This window comes from Pituophis catenifer, unplaced genomic scaffold, assembly GCF_029215685.1.
Source record: "Pituophis catenifer annectens isolate HBS135680 unplaced genomic scaffold, rPitCat1.0.hap2 SCAF_1, whole genome shotgun sequence".
Lineage (NCBI taxonomy): Eukaryota > Metazoa > Chordata > Lepidosauria > Squamata > Colubridae > Pituophis > Pituophis catenifer.
Genome location: NW_027256881.1, coordinates 57797866 through 57824468, shown reverse-complemented (window position 1 = coordinate 57824468; position 26603 = coordinate 57797866). Strand labels below are relative to the sequence as shown.

The 26603-nt window shown below is 39.0% G+C and overlaps 1 protein-coding gene across 1 annotated transcript; it reads right to left on the bottom strand.

The window, feature by feature from the left end:
- Positions 1-519: 519 nt before the first annotated feature.
- Positions 520-26603, bottom strand: KCNK17 (potassium two pore domain channel subfamily K member 17). Its single transcript, XM_070949823.1, has 5 exons — positions 26379-26603; positions 18540-18651; positions 7077-7243; positions 3501-3669; positions 520-782 (listed from the first exon to the last, which is right to left on the bottom strand). The coding sequence occupies exons 1-5, from the start codon at positions 26601-26603 to the stop codon at positions 520-522; spliced, it is 936 nt and encodes a 311-aa protein (XP_070805924.1).

Below are 26603 nucleotides of genomic sequence, written 5' to 3'. Positions count from 1 at the left end.
TTTCCCTACTTTGTTAGTACTGATTTCTAACCTGTAGAGAAATAATCTTGATTTTTGAGCTGTTGAAGTGATAATGGACATAATTTTGTAATTCATCTTCTATAAGCTAATGCCTTTCACAAGTATTTGTCTTTATTAATTTCCAGTAAGCATGGAGGGTCTTAGGTGTGGAAGACTGTTGCATGCATATAACAACTGCACATATATCAGTGGGGCTGTGATGGTCCCAGATTCTCAACTCGGACACTCACAACAGAGTTTATTCTGTTACACGTATTCCTTCACTGTTTTCAAAAAGCAATTAATTCCCATACCGAAATGCTATCACCTGAAAAAGCAGTTCCAGACCATTTCAAGGAAATATATGTATATTTCCAATGTCATCCAAGTGTCAACTCCATTTAGATGACCTCCCAGTTAGCAAAATTTCTCATAGTGGCAAAACAAAACATTTACCAATGCCTGCGGATGCTTCCCTTCTTCAATAGAAAAACGTGTAAAAGAACGCAGATTCCAAATTCAATCCAGCCTCACGGGTTTTATGTCTTTTGTATCACATTTCTGCTGATCTTCTGGCTCCAAATTAATGTTTGCGTTGCCATTCATTAATTCCTGTACCATGTTGTGACTTTTTCTCTTGCAGCATTGGCAAAGTCTCCTAGAATTTTCTACTAAACTGATGCAGAGATTAATGATCAGGGCTAACCAAGCCAGCCCAAAGAGAATCCACAGAGATACCACGTTCTTATACCAGCCTGGGTAAGTACGCGTAGGGTTCATGCCTGCAAGGAAGAAAAGTGGTAGAGTCTTAACAGAGGCAGAAAGAAATGTAGAGTGCAATTTGAAAGATTCTTGGATAACAAGAAAACGAAAGCTGTGCTTAAGCTATGGAAAACTCAAGAGTGGACAGGTCAGCAACCAAACCAAAGAATATGTTGTCTTGTGAGTACAAAATAAACCCTGAGACAACTGCAGCTAAGAAGTATTGCTGTTGGTTCAAATGTTTGTGCACATTAAGTATTAAAACAAGTAACATAATTATTCACATAATTACAGCAACATGAATAGTTTTTGTCCGAAACGGGAAAAACAATGACATACCATCAGAAGACAAAGTGATTAGAAAAATTACAGAGTGTGCAGAAATGGATAAGCTCACAAAGGAGATACAAGAAAAAGATGAAACAGAATATTACTTAGTCTGGGAGAAATGGTATAAATGGTTGGAGGAGAAATTAAGATAAGAAAGAGAAAATGTATAAATATGGATTACTGATGCAAAGATGTTGAAAAGAAGAAGATGTAAATATCTGTTTTTGTTTGTTTGCTTTTTTTGTTTGTTCATTTGTTTGTTTTTTAAAAACTGTTTAATAATTTTTTTTTTTTTAAAAAAAAGCAAGTAACAGACATCCCGTTATGTCAGCCTTGCAAGGTAAAGCAGACTTGAACACCAAAATCATGAAACTAAATTTATTACAGTCTTACTGTAACAGAATCTTGCAACTCTGAATGTCCTCCCCCTCCCTTCCTTTATTTTAAAGAGAATCTGGGAGGGTCCAATCTGAAATGCTTTCACACATTCCATTCCTGCTTTGGACTCAGATTTGTCTTAGCTGTTGCTTCTCCTCTTCTTCCTCAAGGTTATTTCTTTACCCCATTTATATGTTAAATGCATGGTTATATTTCAGGCTTTCCTGACTTCCAGAGGAGATCCAATACATCCTCATATGCTCTAGATAAAAAAAACATGCATTCTCTCCTTTTCTCCTAATGCCCTCTCTGTTTTGGGGGGGAGAGATAGCATCCATGACTAGGGATACATTCTTGCTGAGGGTGAGGGTTCATTCTCCGAGCTTCTGAGTTAGTTTCCAAATGTTTCATTACCAGGCTAGGTAACATCTTCAGCAGAATTTAGGAGGTGTCAGTGTTCTATTTATAAAGGCTTCAGGTGTGGGTGTGTCAAGTGAGAATCTTTGACCGTCTTATGATGAGTCATCAGTGAGGTCTTGTGATGGGTCTTGTGATAAAGAGATTACATCAGGTCAGGGACATTGGGAGGTGAACTGCTGGTTGCGTGGGTTAGTTGAGGGTCGGTGCTGTCTCTGGTTGGCTGTGCGGTTGATTTGGATTCTGAGGAGAGGGGACAACCAGCCTACAAATCCCACACCTGAATCCCTTATAAACAGAAGAAAACTGACATCCCATAAACTCCACTGAACATGTTACCTGGTAATGAAATATTCGGAAACCAATCCACAAGCTTGGAGAACGAACCTCCACCCTCATCCTCCACCCGAGCTACAGATGTTCACCACTATTGCAAAAATACATTCATGCTGTCATCATAATAGTCATCCAGAGTGATTGCGAGTTGGGCAGCATACTTATTTTTTTTTTTTACTACAATAGTGACTACATTTATATTTTACATTGTCATCATTTGGTTTATTTGGTTCTGGTTTAGTTTGCAGTAAATCTAGCTACTGTGCTTTACATAACATAGTTTATGATACAGAACAGGCAATCAGTGCCATTTGTAGTTTAATGACAAGTCATGGTTAATAATATAATGGTTTAGTACAAAGAGTGACTCTTTTCATATCCTTTCTACAGAAACAAGATTACAACCATTTAAATAACTTGGTTATTTAACCATTTAAATAACTTGAAAAGTAAGGAACACCATTGGAGTGAAGTTAAAATAAGCTCCTGATGATATTATCATCAGCAGATCAATCCTGTTCCAGCCTACATATGTAATTCCAATTTAAGATTGTTTTTCTTCCACACAGTTGTGAAAGTGAGAGTAAATTTGAAAGTGCTTTTTAGAGGAGTGTGATAAATGAGATTTCTATGCAGTGCTTACTATGTTTTACTTGTCTCATGTGGATGCAACTATCTATATTAGTTTTCATTGTATAATTGCTATTAGATTAGAATAAAAATGTCTACCAACCAAGTCCACATTCTAGAATTTTATGCAAATCTTCCAATTTAAACAACCATTAAACCAAGTTGCTTTGCTATCAACATACAGTAAATGCATCCCAAATTGAATCAACATAAAATACCTCACACATCAGAATACTTTTAAACCATTTATTTCCTGTTGCATGAAGAAGGCACTTGTTTTCACACAACTGACCAGAGAATCAAGAACTTCCCTCAAAAAGGAAGGGTACCTCCACCCTTATCTGGAAAATTGAAATGAAAAACATTATCTCCCAAGTGAACTTTGTAAACAAGCACATAAAGGATCCTTTGCTGTTGAGAATTTCACATTCTCAAGAAGGACGTACCTTTTCATTGAAAAGACGCAAATGTTTGCACGTCAACCTTAAAATAGAATGAACTATGATTTTATTTATTGAACTTAAACCTGAGGCGGCATGTTTTTTGTCCATGAACATGTTTTTCTTTGAGTTACTAGGGAACTTGTAAATCTACTCCCTACTTCACCCCTCGAACAAATAAAGTTTTAAGAGGTATAAGGTACTTACCAATGACATAATCTCCAAAGCCTATTGTACTTAAAGTTATGAAGGAATAGTAGAATCCTTCCTCATAAGTCCAGCCTTCTATGGCAGTAAACAACAAAGGTGGTAACAAAAGAAATAATAAAAGGCCAGCACCCAGGGCACAGGTCCAGGTCAAGACAACTGCTCCCCTCTAGCAAGCAATAAAGAAACAGAAAATATAGGTTAGATCAGATAAGAAGCAGGATATAGATGACAACTTTCATTGAAGAAGATACTGGAAAAATGTTCATTGAATGAATCTGCAGCACAGGTATGTGATCCTATTAAATTTCTGAGGAGGTCAAGAGACAAATCTGCTTTCTGCTGATAGAAGAATTATTCAGGACAGATTCATTCTTCATTGATCACCCAGTATAGTGCTGAAAGTTTCCTTCTTCCAGGGAAAATTTTCCTGAACAGATTTGGGAGACATTTGGAAGAGAAAAGCTCATTGGGTTAGAGTGCTTGCATAATACTGTGTTTAGCCCATTCAACATGGGCCAAAGAACATTTTCATTCAAGTTCAATGTGTACCATCTGAGCTTACTGATCTTTTTTTTGATGCAACATTCCAATTTCCTAAATGATGATTTAAGGTAAAAGTAATGGTTCCCCTCGCACATATGTGCTAGTTGTTCCCAACTAGCGGTGCTCATCTCCATTTCAAAGCTGAAGAACCAGCGCTGTCTGAAGACTTCTCCTTGGTCATGTGGCCGGCATGACTAAACACCAAAGGCGCACAGAACCATGTTATCTTTCCACCAAAGGTGGTCCATATTTTTTCTACTTGCATTTTTTACATGCTTTCGAACTGCTAGATTGGCAGAAGCTGGGACAAGTAATGGGAGCTCACCCCGTTATGCAGCACTAGGGATTCAAACCACTGAACTGCTAGCTTTTTGATCGACAAGCTCAGTGTCTTAGCCACTGAGCCACCGCGTCCCTTAAATGATGATTTAGTTCAGCTAAAATGGAGATGTGAATTAAGTACAATATTGATAGTTTTTATCTTTGCAGGTCAGTTTTCCTAGGCTTGCAAAATCAGTTTCACATGCTGGCCCAAACAGGAAAGGGGTTGCTGTTGGTTTATTCATGCAAATACTAGACTTTGATTTGAATCTGCTGAGTAAATCAACATTAGTCCATAGATTTCAGTTTCACACATTGTGAAAGATCAGGAATCCATGGAAAAGAGCAGGAAGAGGCAAATTGCCCTGACATTCATTGCTTACTTTATATATATATATATATATATAGAGAGAGAGAGAGAGAGAGAGAGAGACTTATTAGGGTAATCTGGATCTTGGCTTTATATCTGATATGAAGTCAATCTCAATCAGGTTTGCAGGGTATTTAATGTTTAGCCTACCTGGGGCTGCCAACTTGGGCTACAAAAATCATAATGACTATGATGTCAAAAAGTTGCAAAAAGTTTGAACTTTCTGGGTCTGAGTATCTTTCTGCTAAAAACATCAGAGCATTTGGGAAGGTCCTTGAATGATTCCTCTAAAACAGGGGTGTCAAACTCACGTCATCATCGTGGTGTCATGTGATGTATTGGGACTTTTCCTCCCTTTGCTAAACCGGGTGTGGGCATGGCCAGCATGTGATGCATCCGGCCCGCAGGTGGGGAGTTTGACAGCCTTGCTCTAAAGCCTGTCATGTGAAAAGGTGAACATACAGCCTTCCTCATAAAGCCATGTTCTCTTGTGTCAGCAGAGCAACCTTTTGCCTGTGTTTCCATGATTGCTGGGACTATATTAGTTACTTATGGAGAAAGGCTGGTGATGCGTTGTCTGGGTTTAAAAGAAGCCCTTTGATCCCTTCAAATTTTCTAGGTTTGGATTTGATCAGCCTTTGACTCAGTAACCTCAACTTTACAAACAAGAAGTGAACATTCTTCTTCTCAAAGTTTTCCAGAGAAATTGAAAGCTGCTTAAGCTAAGTTTAAAAGAAGATGATTAATAAGATAGGACCACAAAAATGCATTGAAAGAAAATTCTCACAAATGAGACACCACCAGTTTTAGAGCAGAAATGTTTAAAATTCTCTAGCTTCTACTTGCATTAGCAAAACCACATTAAGCCTCAAAAATGGATATGTACACATGGTCCATTTCTTTCTCCATCAAGGTAAGAGGATCCTTCTGGATTTTTTCTGACCCCACAAATGTCTACACATTTGTAAGTTGAAAAGCATCATCCAAAGCATGTTTTCCATTGACTTAATACATTTTCACTAAGCATTTATAAATGTTAAAGTTCTGGATTATAATTCCTACCAACTAGAGGCAGTCATTGATGCAGAGAAAAAGCTTGAAATTGGGCTGTATCTGCTATTTCTCTGTGGAAGCTGAAGTTGATGCAGTAGTCAGTCCCAAGCAAAGCCTAGACTTGCACAATTTTTCAAGAATACTAAAAATGCTATTTTACCATTGCTATATTCAGGGAGGAAACAGGAGTGTGTATGTGCGTCATAATTTCTGGATACTTGGAGCTAGAGATAGTGGTAGATAACCTGAGGAATGTGAGGCTTGTCCCGACATAATATAAGAACAAAACATAGAAGGGGGAAGGCAAGTGATGACGAACCAACTTTTTGCTGACGGAAGACAGAAAACCGAAAGCAAAACCTGCTGTTTAATACTGACTTATTTGTCTGTGGAATTATGGCCAAATGCTTGTATTATATTTTGGTGAGGCCTCTTTTTTGCCTCACCAAATACATTTTACTCTTAAGATGGGGCATTTCTGCACAAAACCGACAGGTTTTGCATAATGGTTAATCACTGCAATGTAACAGCAACTCCAAAATGTCCTAAAGTATCTGGAAAGAAAAATCTTTCCCCATCTCTGCTCCACTATGCTAGCTAGTGAAATGTGAGTTAAAGGATGTTTTCACCCTCATGCCCTTGTTATGAACTCCCTAGAGGCATGCAACTGGCTATTGTGGAAACAGTCTACATAGTCTCTTCTTTTTCTCCATTTAAAAACATACTCCCAGGGCTTAAAACACTTTTTTTTAAAGTGTGCACTTATTATGCTTATTCATCTCTCTTACACAAAGTTTGTTATGGTCTTCCTGCTGTTTAAGATTGCAGATCCAGTAACTCCCTGGGGCTTGCTAGGTCTATAAACCCAAACAAACATATATAGAGAGATAAGTAAGCCTAATTTCATTCAATAGAAATTTGTTTCAAGTAAACACATTGAAATAGGCCATTTAAACAAGAAGACAAGTAAAGATTTACATCTGAAGTTTGAAGGCTTTATTAAGAGGAACAACACAACGGAATGATATGAATATGTAGATAGCTTTTGTTGCTACACCATAGCTCTGCCTACAACAAATATAAATTAAAGCAGTTAAGTCAGTGGCATTTTCATTGACATTCTTGCTTTTGTAGAAAATGGCATGAGTAAATTGTCCATGCTGGCCCAAGTAACCCATAAGAATTTATTGTTTTAGTCTTGTTGTACAATGCTCAGAATTACTTGCTTGTGACATGGGTGGCTTAGATTAAATAAACAAATACGTAAGAATACCTAGATCTCTTACCTGCCACTGGAATTTCACATCCAGATAGAAGGCACATAGACGCACCCCAGAGAGCATCAGCTGTCCTATCCTATTCAGAAGAATGAGATTTAAGGGAATCCCAAAGAGGGCAAAGAAGATGCAGAACACTTGTGAAGCTACCGTATTGGGGCTCAAGTTGCCATACCCTGAAAGGAGAAGAATAAGGTTTGATCATTGGTATACCATGAATTAACATGATAATATAGCAGTAATCTATGCCCATGATATTTGGCAGAAATATTATCTGTAAGCTTTGCAGAAAGACTTTGCAGTATTTCAGCCAGGGGTGGGCTTCTGGGAGTTTGGCAGGATTCAGGCGATCTAGCCGAGGATCACTGGGGTTTGGCAAACCCCCAAATGCCACTCTTGGCTGGCCACGCCCATCCCTCGCCTCCCTTCCCAGGAGCCTCCACGCGGCCCATTCATCATTCCAGGTAAGAGCAGGGGCCGTATGAAGGGTCTAGGAGGGCAAAAAATGGGCCTACCAGAGGTTCCGGAAGTTCAGAAACAGACCTGTTTCTGGCCTCCGGAGGACTTCCGGACCCTGGGGGAAGCTGCTTTCGCCCTCCTGGAGGCTCAAGGAAAGCCTCTGGAGCCTGGGGAGGGTGAAAAATGCCCCCCTGCCGTTGTGCAGGCAGCCGACTAGACCATGCCCACCATGGCCATACCTACCCAGCAATGGGCAGCGAACCTGTTGCTAAAGGATCTGAAGCCCACCCCTGATTTCAGCACATGTTAAACATAAGGGGGAAAATGAGAAGCCAAACAATAAAAGCCAAGATCAATCAGAAGGTTCTCATACATGAAAAAAGAGTAGTTATATGGAATAAATATTCTAATATTAGGATTAGAAACGAGATGAAACATGCTTTACATTAGTAAATGTAAGTAGAAGTACCATGTTACTTCTATTACCAACTCTATTTAAACAAACACAATGAATAACAATTAATGGTTAAATACTACCAGTATAAACAAACAAACAAACAAACAACAAACAAACCTATTCTCCAAAGCACCTGAAGGCAAGAGAAGAAGCAATGGATGGAAACTAATCAAGGAGAACCAATCTAAAACTAAGGAGAAATTTCTTGGCAGTGAGAACAATTAACCAGTGGAATTACTTGCCTCCATATGGAGTGAGTGCTCTATCACTGGAGACTTTCGAAGAAGACTGGACAATTGTTTATCTAAAATGGTATAGGGGCTCCTGCTCGAATAGGGAGTTGGACTAGAAGGGCCTCCAAGGTATTCTATTACTAAGGAACATCTATTTACAATTATTGATGGAATTTGTGGCTCTGAACCTGATCCTAGTATGAGAGGATTCATGTAGGCAAAGTTCGCTTAGTCTTATCCACCTGATACTAAACCATAGTTTTGTATTACATGGGAATACAACTTCTATTAGTATAAATCTCACTCAAATCAGTCACCACTGAGTTTCTAGTCTTCTTCAAGCTGGTTTCCTACAGTTGTTTAAACTAGCTGGATACCTGTGCTTTGCTACGAAACTATGTGATGGGGCTTGAAAATTGACACTTACAACTTGAAACTTAATGAGTAAGATCAGCCTCTCCTCTCCCCTTCTCTCCCTCAGCCTTGCCCCACAGAAGCCTATCCTATCCTATCCCTCTTCTCTCCCTCACCCTGCCCACAGAAACATCTCCTATCCTATCCCCTTTTTTCCCTCAGCCTTGCCCCACAGAAGCCTATCCTATCCTATCCCCCTTTTCTCCCTCAGCCTTGCTCCATAGAAGCTTCCCCTATGCTATCCCCTTCTCTCCCCATATCTTAATTATATGACTGGGAGCCACCTTGATTTGCCTCAGTGAGATGCATGGCATAGAAATTTAATAATAAATAGATAAAATAAATAGGCTTCCACAGACTCTAGGGTATTTACTCAATTTACTCTAGGGTAAATTGATATTAAACTTGAAAGATGTAGCCTACTGAGAATCATTATGTAGTTTGCCCTCAACTACCGGGATATTTTTTTTCCCTAAAGGTCTCCTAAAGTGACAAGTTATAAGTAATCCATTTAAGATAGAGACTGAAGGTAAAGCAAAGGCCCAAAAATCACAATATGCAATATAATCCTAATTATTACTGACAATCTAAACCATTTGGCTTAATGACATGCTATTTATTCTTGTCAATTCTGAAAATTGTTACAACAGGAACAGGCACTTATGAATTGGTAAAACAGTATTTGCCAGATGTTCATAAAATCATTGAAGGGGCCTCCATTTAAAAAAAATAGATTTCCTTTTATTAACCAAACTTACAGGTTTATGTTTCAAAAGAAAAAATGGGTAGCATTTCTACTTTAGAATCCTTAGAATCCTTAGTAGTCGAATTCTTTGAAATCAGGTCTATTCTTGAAAGTGGTGTGCTACAGAAAGAAGCGATAGTAGAAGATTAAAAAAGAAATAAAAATAATGCTTTGTTATAAGTACTGATTTGAGAATAGTTTGGGATGAAAATAAAGCTTTCATTAGAGGTTATTTTATACAATGGTGACATCAAAAAGGAGAGGCAAGCGAAAACAAACTATTTTGGATGATAGGGAAAAGAAAAATTACAGAATGGAAATAAGACTTCTTTGATCAGAGAAAAGATTCCTATAGATGCCTTATTTTAGAATGCTAGTTTTCATGATTGTATTCTTCTCTATACCACAAACTCCAGTGAAAGGGGAAAAGTTGTGCCGGGTTATAGCCTAGCCTTATCCAAGTTGCTAGATTTACTTGTAATGTGAAGCAACGCAGTCTAAACAAGATTTTACTACCAATTTCCACCTGTGGCCCAATAACATTTAGTTCCATTTTTAACGTCCTGAAAGTATTTTAAATGAAGCTCTCTAGAAGGGTAAAATTCAGAAGGTCTGTACTACTACACCACAAATATGATTTTCTTTGATCAGTTCCGTTTATATTGGCATGCACTTTTGTTAGCACAAGGGGTGAAGATAGTAAGCTCTGTACTAAAAGCACAATTATGACATCAATCCACAATGCACAAATAGAAGCTGTTCTAAAATTGGATTATGTGGGGAAAGGATATGGTGTACTTAGAAAAGCAGTTTTAAAAGCAGCCTAAGGATGCAAAAAGAAGGTACATAGAAGATCCCATAGCTCAGACAAATATAATCAACCTATTCTCCAAAGCACCTGAAGGCAGAACAAGAAGCAATGGATGGAAATTAATCAAGGAGAGAATCAACCTAGAACTAAGGAGAAATTTCATGACAGAACAATTAGTCAGTAGGACGGCTTGCCTCCAGAAGTTATAGATGCTCCAACATTCAAAGTTTTTAAGAAAAGATTGGACAGCCATTTGTTTGAAATGGTATAGTGTCTCCTGCTCGAATAGAGGGTTGGATTAGAAGGACCTCCAAGGTCCTTTCCAATTCTGTCATTCTAATCTCTTGTTTGAAAGAAAATCAAAGTTGTGATTGTAGTATCATTGGATATTATAATTTCATTTTCTTTCAAACAAGAGATTAGAATGACACTAAAAATCCTAAGTATCTTTTCCCTTCTGTTTATCTCCAGTTTTAAGAGTCAGGCGGAGAATAGAGCAATAGAGCCTACACTTACACAAAACTAGTGATCTAATTTGGAATTTTTTATGCAAAAAGCTCTTAAAAGTTAGGCTAGACAATAGCTACCAATGTTTTATTCCTCTCTCACTGAAGTGCAGCACTCGAAATGGCTGTCTTGGAACTTTTGCAGATATTTGTTTAGTACCTCTTGGTGAAGAATATTAAATTATTGAATTTCAATTTCATTAAAGTGTTGAGTTGTGTTACCTGTAGTTTGTATCAATGAAATGAAACATTTATTCTAGTACATATGTTAATTTGCTTGCAATGACCAGAATCTTTGAATTTATCACCAACACTTATTGAATAAGGCACATAAAGATTTTCCATATATTTAGATTCTATTCCTAAAGTCTTGGGATGTCAACCTGAGGCCATTGGAATTTTCCTCAAGAATGGCAAAAAGGTAGGGGGGAGACTATAAATTTATTCTATATAGATATAGATAGATTCATAATCAATGTTTCTTGGGAGTTATCTGATGTTGGATAGTTCTGGTGGCACTCTGAAATACAATATGAATTTAGAAGAAGTAAAAGCCCTTCCATATTCCCTTTCATCATTTGCTCATTTCTATTTAAGGGATAAAAACAAGCAAACAAACAGAAAAGCAAAAAGATATTTTCCTTTCTGTTCTGCCACCAGAAGCTATACATTATTTTAGAAAAAGCAGTTATTCTACCTTTGGATTTTCTCCATGACCAGCTCAAATGTAATTGTCACAGTCTGCCCTACTTTAAATATTTTCCTTTTGTGATCAATTATTTGCCTTTGTTATCAAGAGTGATCCAATTTTCATTCTGCAAGACTGGTTGAATTATGATCATGGAATGAGAAGCTTGTGGCATGATGAACTTGGAAATAACTGTGAATTCAGATATATAGTGAGCAAAACAAAATCTAAACAAAAGAATTGAAAAGTGATCTTTAGGCACCAGGAAGGGATGCAAAAAAAAAAAATCTTTCTAGTCAATTGCATAAACCCTAGTTACACAACTGAGTAACTGAAAGCTTTTCCAATTTGATCAATGAAGTATTCAATATGGTATTTTGGACTCCTTGTTTTAACAGCCTATTGTTCCATAAAGTTAACGCATGGTGTCAGCTGATTCTGAAAGAATAAGGTGTTTATCGGGGAAGACTGTATCTACAAAGTGGTCGTGGTTGATTTGCAAGACAAATATAAGCCAAATACTGTATGAGTTGGCATTTTTGCTTCTGATGTATAACTTTGAAAAAGTTGAAAAAAGAGGCTATGTAGGTAAGATTATCCATTAGGGCTTCAAAACAAGTCAGCAAATGTTTGAACATGTTCAAATATGACAGAGAGCAGAGCATACGAAAGAACCATTTTTTTAAAACTAAGCCAAGTCACAAACTAGATTCATATATACTAAACCATGGTTTAACAGAAGTTTATCACATATATACTATAATTGACTGGGTCTGCAGAACACACTAAACTAATTTTAAGCTATCTTCCAAGGTACACCAACATTTCTTAAACAGCTCTAAGATATTCTGCAAGTACCTTCAAAGTCACTATAGGCTTTACTATCTTCTTCAGAATCTCTTTGTGAAAAATGGATTAGAAGTACAGTTGACATACTTACTGCAACCAAGGACCCACCCTGAAATAGAGGGTAACATGAAGCTTAAGTTTGCTTAACAATGTCACTGCCAACATTTATGAAATAATCATATTCTAGTTCATGCATCCCATTAAGATTTCTAATTAATATATTAAATGTAAGGGAAAATACACTTTAAATATTATTTAAAGAGGTTTTATTTCAATATTACTTTTATTTCCTTTTTAAAGGAACAGTCATTCAAGTTCCTTACGGTATTTTTTTTTACAAAATGTACAAATTAGTATTGTTTGGTCTTGAAAATTTTAAGAAATACTGCATTAAGTCACTATTCTTATTTTACAAAGGTTTATTTTATTTAATAAATTTATATGTTCACCCAGCAATCAAAAAGCTCTAACATAGTTTATTTTGGGCTTAATCTGTTATGTGAACTAAGCCACAATGTATTGTATCCTAGAATTTTTCATCTGACTGGTCTTTTCCTAATCACTCACTAAACCAAATGCTATAAACAGTCTTAGAAGAATGATCTTATCCTTTCTCCCATCTTTACACAATACCAATTCTGGTTTCTGCTATTGCTGGTGCAAGTTTAGCTAATCTCAGCAGATAGTTCTAAAATGTCTCTTCAACTCAGTTCCAAGTATTTCTAATGTTTAAGAACAGATTGCAATTGAATAATGCAACAATGTTTTGTAAGTCAACAAGGAATAAAGATTATATAATGTCATGGGACGAGTTACAGGCCCATAAAATGTTCCAGAGAACCATGGTGTTTGTATGCATTAAAGCTATCATATCTGAGCTGTAAGGTGACAAGTAGAGCAAAACAAAAAAACAAACAAATAAAAAAAACCCCTCCTAACATTCAGTATTTCTTTGTGTCCATCTAGTGGTCATTCAATTTTTTTGGCAGCCCAGATGCGATGGCCCTAATACACACACGTATCAGAAAAGAATACCTATTGAAATAGTTTCTGTGCTGATTATTTCTTTGATCAGTTTGTTAGAAAGAATGCATATGTCATTTCTGTTGACAGGACATACCAAGCACATTACAGCCGTGATGGCGAACCCATGGCACGTGTGCCAGAGGTGGCATGCAGAGACCTTTCTGTGGGCACACCCGCCATTGCCAGCTGTCTTCTGGGTTCTGTCATGTGCATGCGCAGCAGCCAGCTGTCTGGCGCGCATGTGCACACCGGAACCTGGAAGAGAGCAGCTGTCTGGTGCGCATGTGCGTGTCAGAACCCGGAAGAACAGCTGGCCACCGTGCGCACATTCACTGACCAGCTGCTCTCTTCTGGCTTCCGGCACTCAGGCATGCACGCTCCAGTTTCAGCACACGGTGCCAAAAAGGTTAGCCATCACTGTTATAGAGAGTGACAAACAGTTTAGGAGTAGCCCATGTACCACTCCTTTTATTAGCTAGTTTCCTGTTTCTCTCCCCCTACCCCAACTTGATATGGCTGTGAAAATGTAGAGGAAGGTAAAATAACTTAAAAGAGATCTACTGGTTTATTTCTGAAAAATTTGCAGAATTCTTGGAATAATTCCCAAATTTTGCAAAAAAACCCCACCCTCAGTTCTCAGTCTAAAACACAACACACAGCCCACCTCTTTTGCATTACACTAATTTGGCAGATTAAAATTTGCTATATTATTTTGTCACACATTGTATGATAAACTTTAATTTAATTATGAATAAAGATTATAGTTCACTGAACTGATTGAAAATCATGTCCCAACGAGAGTTAAGTTACATTGCACCTGAAAATTAAAAATAATTTCCTTCATAAATCTAAAATTTGAACTGGAGAATAATTGTATCAATGGTAATCAGCAGGAAGAGCTTTATGCTTTTTCTTCAGGAAACTCTTCAAAATCAGCAGATGTAGGAAAGACGATGTATGATTATAGATTTGATTCCTGGAACACTAATGACTAAATACTAAGCATTCCCATTGATCCTGTGCTGCCATCTAGTGTCTTCAAAGTGATAATAGCTGCGTCAGACCCAAATCTGAAACATCATTTTATATATATTACGATCCAATCTTTCTTTCAAGTGCATGCTCCCAAACGGATTTTTTTTACTAAGACTTTCATGAAACACCTGGGAAGAGTCAGGCACTTTCCTTCTGTTTAATGTTTCTTTCCAATTTTATTAATGTCTCAACAAAGAAGGAATAGGGATGCTCAGTCTTTGATAATTCCAATGCAGAAAGTGGTTCTAACCCTTGGATTCACCTTCAACAGACACTCAGCAAGTATTTCTCACAAAGATGCCTGGGTACATGAAGCTTATGAAATTCGCACTCAAGTGCACCCTTGCTGTGCACTTTCAAAATCTTAGTTTTAAAAATCTGGCTGAAAGGATGATCCTAATACTCCTGTTGCCATTCTTCTCTTTGAACTGGCTCAAGCAAAAAAATTCAGAGACAAAGAGTGACATTTTTTTTATCAGCAGCTTAGCATCCCATCCTAGCCCTGGTTTCAAGGGATCCTGCTGAGTAGAAGATACATAGTTGAGAGTATCTAAGTTTCCAGGAACTTAAATGCGTTTTCTTGATATCTCAAACTTCAGGGAAGTCAGCAAGTCTGACCCAGACAAGTAAACACTTTAATCCGACTATCAAATCTGAAAACCATAAGCTAACTGCAATTCTCAGTTGTAAGCTCTAGTAGCAGGTTTGGTGGGTGGGTGGGTGGGGGATATCTTTGGACTTTGCCCTCTCTTATTTTACACTCCCTGTACTTGACAGGGCACCCACAGTTTTTATCATCAGGGAATTGTTTGGTTTTTCTGGTTTTACATGTATATCATCTCAGTTCAATACCAGCCCACATTTATAGCTATTCGCAGTGTCCCGCAGTCACATGGCCACAATTCACATTTTTTCTGAAAATCAGTGTTTACTTCAGGGGTGTCAAACTCAATTTCATTGAGGGCTGTATCAGGGTTGTGTTTGATTGCTGAGGGCCGGGGATGAGCATGGCCAGCTCAACATCACACATATCAGGAGCGCCTGTGGTGGCCTGAGTGCTCTGCCAGTGAAAACGGGCTCCTGAGCTCTGTTTTCACAGGCAGAGGGTTGCAGGAGGCTGTGACAGCCAAAAACAGAGCTCAGGAGGCCGTTTTCGCTGGCAGAAGCACCACAGGCCAGGCCTCCGCTGTTTCCATGGCAGCCCCACAGGCCAGATTTAAGTACCCCGCAGGCTGGATCTGGTCCCTGGGCCTTGAGTTTGACACCCCTGGTTTATTTCTTGTTTCTGATAAAAATGACCCATAGCAAACAATGGGTTTGCTTAATAACTGCGCATTTACTTTAAGACTGCTATGTTCACTTAACAACTGCCTCAAAAAAGAAAAAAAGGTTTGTAAAAATCAGGTCAGCCACAACTTATTGTAATTGCAGATTCAATTAGGGTCCTAAGTAGTAGTTCTGCATCCAATCTTTACCAATCTGAAATCAAGGTTAGGCACAGTTGATGTGTTTTTAGCTGTTCCCTGGAAGTAGGAATATGGAAAAGATTTAGCAAGCTTTCTAATCTCTTTCTCCTCTATTTTGGTTTGGACTGTGCTTCAGGGAAGGGGCTTGGCAGTACGAGAAACCAGGCATTGCTTCAGCCCCCAAATTAGGAATCTATAAAATCTGTAATCTTATGTAGGGCCAAGCATTATTCAGAGTTTTAACTATGATGTGTTACTCCAATAAGTGGTTGGGACCAGAACAATGGAATTGGCAGGGACACAATCAAAGCTAAATGCAATTTGTTAATTAAATTCATTAATTTAAGCTGTTGAATCCCAATGCATGTAATAATTCCTATTTTCTCTTATAGTATAAACATTTAATTGGATGCTAATTTTTCAGAGGACTCCAGATGCCACACCTCTTCTCTCAGAAGTGAACTGGATACAATTAAATGTTCTCATTTTCCAAATGTCTTTATTTAAAATTTCCCTTCAAATGCTTGAAAAATGATTGCTGCTAACCTCTTTAAGGATTTGTGTGCTTAATTGGGAGTTGATAGATTTTTAAAACACTGGAATAGCTGTAATAACAGCTTTTAGTTTATATACTCCTCAAGTTTTCAGGGGGAAAAGTGTTTTCTGTATATATCCCCATGCAATAGTGGAAAAGCATTAATTTGGAGAAGCATGGAATATGGCCCCTGATATGCCTCAAGTCTCTAATTTAGTCTTATTTGAGACAAATGTGCTGCTTAAATGATGATTTATCATTAAGTGCCTATTTAGGCAGAAGGCAGCTGCAGAGTAAGATAACACTGCCATCTTGTGACTCATTAAGTACACAACCAAGTGTTAAAATGCTATGCATGCTGCTGATTTTTTTCAATTTAAAACCTGCTGCACAATATGCCTTTGAGGCTCAATTCACACATCTTAAAATAGATCTTTGTAGGTAGACATAGACATTACCATGAGAACACAGGCAAGTCTGGGTACAGATCCATTTTTCCTTTTACAATATAGGAAGGGGAGAGGGACAAGCCCTGCCATGCTTGCCTGCCTTCCACATGGCCTTCCGTTTGCCTGACTTCGCAAGCTGGCCACCGGGACATCAGGAAGGCAGCATGGAAGACAGGCAAGCATGGCAGGGCTTCAGGGAAAGGAGTAAGCTGCTAGCTCTCTTCCCCGCAGCCAGGTGGCCCTGCCATGCTTGCCTGCCTTCCCGGCGGTCCCCGTGGCCAGGCCCACTTGCCTGCCTTCGCAAGCTGGCCACAGGGAAGGCCGCGTGGAAGGCAGGGAAGCATGGCAGGGCTACAGGCTGCGGGAAAAGGAGTGGGGGAGGCAGGCTGGGACCGAGGGGGGGGAGGCAGGGCCAGCTAGGTAGACCGTGACTTGCAGGCTTACCTGGCAGGCAGATCAGGGCCGCTCAGTTGAGGCGCAGTGCTTCAGGCAGGCAAGCTGCAAGCAAGGACCCACACAGTATAAGTGAGGAGAGACTGGGTGGAGGGGGCAGGGTGAGCATCGGGCGGCCAGGGCGAGCGAGCGGGGACTGCTTCAGGGGCGTGGCCAGCCAGTGATTCCAACGGTTCGGCGAACCAGCCAAATTACCACTACCGGTTCTCCTGAACCGGTGTGAACCGGTAGCAACCCACCACTGTATATACCTCATTAGATACCTGTAGCCTGATATACATGACTTATGCTGTTCACAATCAAAGAACCTGTTTGTATGTGTGTGCCTATATTTACATCCAAACGGAAAAAAAGGACAGTGTTATATGACACAAAGATAGGAATGCCTTACCAACCTAAGACATGCCTTTGGTGAATGGTTTGTCCTCTGTAGCCCATGTTCACGCTATTCATGTATTCAAAGGAGACAGAGTGCCCAAGATAATATTTGAGAAACCACAGATGAAAGCACTTTGCTTATAAACAGAATTGGCCTTTTAATTTATGAAATTAACATTTTACCCCATGGGTTCTAAAGAAGTCCAAGGCCATGAGCAAAGATCAAATAACCACAATCAAGGATCTGAGTGTGAGCAGCACATTTTTCTCTATCTAGGCCAATGCCCCCCACCCCAGCCATGGAGAAAAGTTTTTCTGCGGATTGGAGGGGATGTGGTTTTGTATGTTGCCTGTGGATGGGGGTTCGCTGGTTTGCGCTGCCTGGTTTCTAGCATGCTGTGGGCTGGTCCAAGATCTGTGGGTTGAGGACCCCTGATCTAGGCCACTCCCTGTAGGCTCAGATTGTAAACTCTCATGGCCAAGATCCTTTAGCAAATTATTTCTTTAAAAGTTATTGCAAAAAAGAAATGGATTAAAACAACTTTTGGTATGATTCGGTGCATGTTCCTAATTACTGGGGTTGTAGTCCTGCGAAAGTCATCTATAACTGGCATTTGCTTTAAGTGAAATCTTTACTGCCCCCTGCTGGTACTATGTGGATCATTCTATTGATGCTATGAACATGGCTAAAATGTGCAGCTTAAAGCAAAGATGTCTTTAGTGTCACATCTGCTTTATTCTGACCAGAGATTATTTGTGGATTTGTGAATTATCAGGCATTTTACTAAATTTTCCGTCAAATGCAAAACAAAGCAGCAGGAGAAAGACTACAGGAGTATTCTAAGACACACCCCAACTTTTCTTCTTCAGTTGTACCTCTCTGCTATGGAATGGGATAAAAAAGGCTTAGTTTGGTGCTATAATTATTTCACATCATTTTCTCCAAACTAGTATTCCATGACTCCTACCGATGGTTGTTACTGTAGAAACAGAGAAAAAGAAGGAGCCGACAAAGTCCCATCTGCCCAGACTTGTATTTCCTTTAAGATAAAGTCCACTCTTGTAGGCTTGGATGATAGTCTGTGAAAAAGATTAAAAAAAGAGAAGTCATGGATGAGGATTTCTGTCCACAAGATAGTTGCATTTCTATTCTGAAATAAGTTCCACTGAACAAAAACTTCATTCTGAATCAAGGCATGTAGTTTCCTTTGTAAATTAGTTCATTTTCTATGTTTAGCTGGCTTGACAGGAATTTAATATCTTGCCCCAATCCTCCTTTAAAGATTTAGCAGAATCCCTGCTATATAATTTTGTAACAATGAAAATAAGAAATTATAACTTTGAAGGACAAGTAACCCTTAAGAGAATGGACTTTATTTTAAAGTATTCCTTATTGCCCATCCCTCAGAGAAACAGATTTGAAGGCAGCATATACAGAAAATAAAAGATAAAAAAAAAAAAGAATGAACCACTGAAATCAGAGTTAAAAAGCAATTACAATGTGCTGATAAGGGAAAACCCCTTAATTAGCAGATTAAGAAATGAGGCCCTGACCAGAATGGTCTTCTCCTTCGAAAAATCTTCAGAAAGGGATATCGCCTATGATCTTAATTAATGAATGGGCTGGTAGAAACCAGATATTTTCTTCCAAAGAAATGCAGCCCTCATGCCACCTAAGTTTTAAATGCAGCATTTATGTTCTCCATAAAGATAAAAACATGCTTGATAAAGAAAGGTTATTTTACAAAGATTAGGACATCAAGAAGACTTCTTCTTTTTGATTCACTTATCCTTTAGTAACACAAAAAGACAAAGAGCTTAGACCTGTCACCTACATCTAACTCCAAGGGTTGTTATAGGGATAAAAATGGGGTAAAGTAAGAAAACAGTATACTAGACTCTCTTAAGTTCCATTGAAATATAAATATAATAAACAAAAGGGCTAGAATTAATTTAGCCACTAAATTAATTCCCTGTTGGGACTCCCTGGTGACTGGGACAGAGCTGGCATAATACAAACTTGTTAACTAGTATCGTGACTTTAAAGATATGCAACTGCTCAGGAGCAAGTGGATATTTTACTGTACAATTTGTAAGACCAGTTGTGATTTGTTAGAATTTCTGATAGTTATTGATAATGTGGATCATTCAATTGTCCCCAATTTCCATTACTGGCTTGTGGAATTCCAGCCCTTTCTATCTAAATAGTCACACAGGATGGTCACCAAGAACACAACTTTTATTCCATAGACATTACACTAAATACATGAATGTTATGAAAGAGTTTCAGTAGTTTTACAATAATACTGACAATATTTAGGAACAACACAAATAAGAATTTCCGATATGATTCTATATCAAGGCACAGTGGATAACGGATCAGACTAATTTGAGAAAAACTTAAATTGCAAAAATTGGAAAGAGGAATAACAGATTAACAGAGTTGAAAGGGATCTTGAAGATCTTCTAGTCCAGTGATGGCTAACCTTTTTGCCATCGCGAGCCAAAAGCATGGGGAGCGGGGGGGGGTGTTGCACACACGTGTGCCCACACCCATAATTCAATGCGCCCTGCCCCCCATGCATGCGCACATGACCCCACTGCGCTCCCCCCGTTTTTGGCACACGATGGCACAATGAGCCCGTAGGCCTGTTTTTTTGCCCTCCCCAAGCTCCAGAGGCTTTCTTGGAGCCTGGGGAGGGCAAAAACGGCCTTTCCCACCCTCCCGGAGGCCTTCCAGAGGCCGGAAACGGCCCATTTCCCAAGTTCCAGTGGGCCCAGAAGGCCCGAAAATCAGCTGGCTGGCTAGCGCATGCGCACCATAGCTGAGCTGGGGCAACACTCGCATGCCCACCAATATGGCTCAGTGTGCCACCTGTGGCACGCATGCCATAGATTCCCCATCACAGTTCTAGTCTAACCCACTGCTCAAGCAGGAAACCCGATTCCATTTCACAACAAATGGTTGTCCAATCTCTCCTTAAAAACTTCCAGTGTTGGAACATTCATAATTTCTGGAGGCAAGTTGTTCCACTGATTAATTGTTCTAATTGTCAGGAAATCTCTCCTTAGTTCTAGGTTGCTTCTGTCCTTGATTTGCTTTCATTCCTGATCAGTTTCCATCCAGGAGATGCACTTGAGAGCCAAATGAAATAGTGAGTTCTCCTTTGATACAGATCATCTCACAATAGCAGGATGGTCACCTGTCAAAAGTTGCTGCAAGCAAAGGATAGATGATCTCTAAACTACCTACCAATTTATCACCACCTTTCAAACATAAACAAACATGAAGTTGTCTAAAACAATCAGGTACATGGAAACCTGAAATGAACACTTTCATGTATTCCTTACATGCTATTTTTCCAGGTTAGTTTTACATATATTGCAATTGAATGCTTCTATCTCTTTCCAAACTCTGTAGTGATAATTATGAATGACTTGCACTCTGGAACACCTGGCTACTTAATATAAAAAAACTCACAAAATTTATTCAGTTAAAACTGTTTCATTCCTTTATGCGACCATCTTTTGCCAAGTTAGTATTTTAGCCCTGTTTTTATGTTTTATATTTATATCCAAAACACACAATACTCCTTCCTCCTCCTATTTTCCCTACAACAGGCCTGCGAGATGGGTTAGACTGAGAGAGAGTGACTGACCCAAAGGCATCCAGCTGGCTTTCACACCTAAGGCAGGACTAGAACTTATTGTTTATATCTCAATCACCCAGTCACTTGCATAGTGAGAAGGGGGCACTGTCTAAATTTGATAAATAAAATAAAATAATCCTTCTGCAACAAATCTTACACTTTATCAAGAATAATAAGATGTAAAATGGAACTTTAGTTACATTCAACCAAATATGAGATAGAGAACAGAACCTGTACATACATGACTTAGGGAGCCCAGCCAACATATGCAGTGTAATCATAATCCCTTTTCATTTACATGGTTATGAAGACAAACAGAAGGCCAAATATGGCTAAGGATGAAATCCCACATACCTAGCTAGGAATAAACCCATTGGACGAAGAAAAAAATTTTTCCCCCTCCTGAGACTACAATGCATGTTGTAAATAACATTTGAATCAAATGTTTTTTTTAAAGAAATACCTAAAGTTGAGAATGGGGTGAGTCAGGCATGCTATTGTTTTGAAGGCAAATGGCCTTTGCCTTTTCTAAGTGAAATTCTGATTTCTTAACCTTATAAAAACATAAAATACCGGTAACAATATATAAGGTAAATATTAATCTTAAATTTATATTTAAGAGCACAGAGAAAAGGCCATAAATGTTAATTGTTTCTTATCACAGAGATTACACCTCAAGATCTCTCTCACGTTGACAATAACAAACTTGAGAAATCCAAGAGTCAAGGCTACCTGAAAATATCTTAATACAGTACCGGTATTTACAATAGCTTCAAAGTCATACAGTAACACTAAGAAAATTTCTTTTGAATGCTGTATAAATATGGTTTATCTCTATGTCTACTCATGGCTTTTATACACTATTCAAAAGAGACCATAAAAAAAAACTAAGAAGGAAACCAAAAGATCAGAACCTATCCTCTCCAGCAGCTTACACCCAGATAAACTGGAATTAACACCAGAAAGACAAGCCTCTAATAGCTATTATCATATTACACAAATAAAACTGGAGCCAGTGAAGGTTAGGTATTGGTGTAGCCATAGCACATTATGTAACAAGTTCTATTATGATTTGTTGATGGCTTAATGGGAGCCCAGACACTGTGGCCTATACAGCAACATTAAAAAGGATTAAAAATACTGGAGAAGAGATATGTGGATCTATGCCTTTCTGATTTGATGATTCAGAAAATCATATTGATTCAATTTTCCAGTTCAATTTGGAAAAAAAGCGATCAAATAAATCCAGAGGCATCCAATTTGACATTGCAGTTCAATGATTCAGGAAAAATGGCTTCAAATCAAATAACTAAACTAAAATTTTATGCAGTGCTATAAAGAAATCCAATGTAAAATTGAACAATGTACCCTCAGTTTAACACTGGCCTCTACAATCTAGTGTTATATATCTTTCACCAATAATTCCATGGTTTTCAAAAAAGAACAACCACTCAACCTATAATCTTTTCCAGGGAAAAGCTTTAAAACTTAAATGATAGATTGTGTTCACACACAATCCAATTAGGCAGGACAAAAATAAACTTCTGGTTTATTTCATTATATAATTATAGAGTGTGGCACACTACTCTTAGTTAGTTAATAGTAGTAGAAATAACAGTAAGAGCAGTGTAGGCAAATGTGATATCTCCAAACTGTACAGCCAGATCATGAGAATTGCGGTCCAAAATATGTGGGAGCCAGAATTCTCCAATCTATAAGCTTGGACACCTGTTTGCTAGATCTAGTCCCTATGACCTATGGTTGGGGCCATGCAATGGTTTTGATGCAGCAGTCTCCTCAGTCTTGAAGGAGGATGTAGTATGTTCCTTCCTCAAGAAGACATCCTTGGATTTAGTCCTGATAAGATCAAGTGGTAATATCTATTTGGGCTCCTCAGATCTAGGGATACTCCATCACTGACTCTTGTTTGATACCTTTGTGCAAGCTAAGGTTCTTCTGGACTTACATCTCTTACTTGAAGACCAGACATCACTCATTGCACAAGGGCCTCTAATGAGCCAATTGCATCCTTCCTGGTCCGGGAGGCCCTTCGGGGACAGTAACTTATGCCTAGCCACCTGCTCTGAAAACTGCAGGTGGTCCAGAAATAGGGCAAACCAGGCAGTGGTGAGAGAACTGTAGCAGGAACACTGTTACGTGCCTGAGACCCTGCTGCTTTGTATTGGTTGGATGCAATTCAAAATGCTGTAATCATCTTCAAAGTCCTTCATGGCATAGGAGTCTAGATTTCTGAAGGACTGCTTATCTTCAGTAGTGTCCACTCATCTGGCATCATCAACCAAAGGAAGCACAATTGAGGTCCCATTGATTAAACTAGGTCATCTTGCAGGACCCCAGGAAGAACTCCTAATCTTTTGCACTTACTGCCCTTTACCCTTCAGGAATAGCTCTAGATATTTTGGCATCTAATCTAAGTCATATTCTGGCATCCCTACGATTTGGCTCATCTTCTGATTTGTTAGGAATTTCAAACTGGCAACCTCTTGTTTCTTTTATTCTTCTTAATTTTAAGCTTTACACTTATGTTTTTCAGCCACAGACAATTCTTTTTTCTTTGCTTGAACATTTTCATCTTTTTGCACTGCAAAATTATACAGGTAGTCCTCAACTTACAAAAATTCGTTTAGGGACCAAAGTTACGGCACTGAAAAAAGTGATTTATGACCGTTTTTCACACTTACGACTGCTGCAGCATTCCCATGGTCATGTGATTAAAATTCAGATGCTTGGTAACTGACTCATATTTATGACAGCTGCAGTGTCCCAGGGTCATGTCATCAGCTTTTGAGACCTTCTGATAAGCAAAGTCAATGGGGAAGCCAGATCCACCTAACAACCGTGTTACTAACTTAATAACTGCAGTGATTCACTTAACAACAGTGGCAAGAAAGGTCATAAAATGAGGCAAAATTCACTTAACAAATGTCTCTCTTGGCAACAGAAAATTTGGGCTAAATTGTGGTCGTAAGTCGAGGATTGCCTATATTTACGCCTTGAGTGTGCATGCTGATTTAGGAAGTACTGCACTACTGTTTTTCACTTTCATTGTTATTCAGAAGGTTTTTTTTTTTTCAGTGTTAAAATTCTTAACTTCTTCAAATTTAGTGTCTTAGCCAGTGCCCACTCGGCCTTAGCCTGAAGCTGGCTTTACAGAGATTTGTATGCCCTTTTATTTTTTAGGAAATTTTTAAAGACTTAGTTGTTCTTCCAGGGAGCCTCTTTTAATTATAATTGGTTTATAGTTGATATCCTGTTCCTCTGGTCAGCTATGTTATTCTTAAAAATGTATTGTCCTTTTATTTATAAACTGCAAAGAATTGTTGTGTACTCTTGAAATTTGAAATAAATTTGAAATTTATTTGAAATAAGAACAAATGAATAAATGAAATCATTTGCAATGAATTCGTTTCTTTTTCCTTCCTTCCTTCCTTCCTTCCTTCCTTCCTTCCTTCCTTCCTTCCTTCCTTCCGTATGTCTTACATTTTCTTCTGCTTCCTAGTCTAGTAACCTCACCTATGTCATAAATTTCCCTTTTTTACTATATTATTTTTAACTCTTGTTAAATCATAGTGAAACACAGAAATCCAAACCAACCAACCAACCAACCACTCATAAAATCTCATTGTAACATTTATGGGGTGTAACTTCGATCCTGTGCATAGTTACCCCAGTCTAAACTCCACTGAATTTGGTGGTATTTCCATCTGTCTCATACTCAACTTGTAAAACAGATTAAGACTTACAATTAAGGAAATGTCAAATAAAGAAAGAATCCTGCAAAATCTTTCCATTCCAAGTATTAGGGCAGACTTCACTTTTAAAGAAATGAAAGAAATATCTAATTCTGCTTTCTTCCTTCAAGTGCCTGATTGCTTCAGTGATAAGCTGATACAATTGTAATGCTTCTGGGAAGTGCTTACTAAGTAAACTATGGTTTGCTCGGATACCTGAGTTGCCTGGATTGACTTTTAACACGTTCCATTATAATCACACACAGGCTGGGTTTGCACAATGCACTGTGCTGAAATTTAGTTGGATGCTTTATAGGTCAGTGCATTGGCAAACAAAAGCTACTGGATAGCAACATTGGACAGCTTCTCAGAAAAAGATCTATCATGCTCTGAAAAGGATCTCTCATCTCCTACTGTACTCTAGATTTGGGCTCTAGACAAAGGCTCTAGGTCTGGGAACCTCAGTTTCTTCCTTAATGGCTCTAATCTACTGGAAGAAAAGAACATTTATAGGATCACATTAACAGAATAACAAGAGTTGGAAAGGACCTTGTAGGTCATCTAGTCCAAAGCCCCCCCCCCCAAAAGCAGGAAACCCTACACCATTTCTCACAGAGACTCTAGAAAGAGTGCAGAGAAGAACAACAAAGATGATTATGGACTGGAGGCTAAAACATATGAAGAACGATTGCAGGAACTGGGTATGTCTAGTTTAATGAAGAGAAGGACTAGGGGAGACATGATAGCAGTGTTTCAATATCTCAGGGGTTGCCACAAAGAAGCTATTCTCCAAAGCACCTGAAGGCAGGACAAGAAGCAATGGGTGGAAACTAATCAAGGACAAGGAGAGAAGCAACTTAGAACCAAGGAGAAATTTCCTGACAGTTAGAACAATTAATCAGTGGAACACCTTGCCTCCAGAAGTTGTGAATGCTCCAACACTGGAAGTTTTTAAGAAGATGTTGGATAACCATTTGTTTGAAGTGGTGTAGGGTTTCCTGCCTAAGCAGGGGGTTGGACTAGAAGACCTCCAAGGTCCCTTCCAACTCCCTTATTCTAGATGGCACTTCCGTCTCTTCTTGAAAGCTTCCAATGATGAAGCTCCCACAACTTCTGAAGGCAAAGCTGTTCCATTGGTTGATTGCTCTCACTGTCAGAAAATTCCTCCTTATTTCTATATTAGGCAAACCAGTCTCTCCCAAGATCTTTTCCTTCCCACCAAAGAGCTGATCCCCCAGTCTGAATTCACGGCCAGAATAGATAAACTGGGAACACGTGAAAGAAAGGCTGCCTCCAGCTGCACGTGGAGGGAGCGCCTTTTAAGTTAAACTACCCGGACTGACTCCTCACCTCCTTTCCCTTCCAGCCCGTCCCAACCACCCAGCCACCTCAGTTTCGCCGGTACCTCCGAGAGTCGCTCCAGAGCCTCCCGTTCCAAGCAAGTAAAGTTCAACAGGAGCTCCCACTTCTCCTTCAGGAGCAGGTCCGTCATGTCACGTTCCAGGGGCGACTCGAGCGCCCAGAACGCGGCGCTGCCCAGCAGCAGGTAGCTGAGGTAGACGAACAGCAGCAGCGTCGTGGAGGGAAGCCCGCAGCGCCGCTCCGTCGGGGCAGCCTCCGGTGGCTCCAT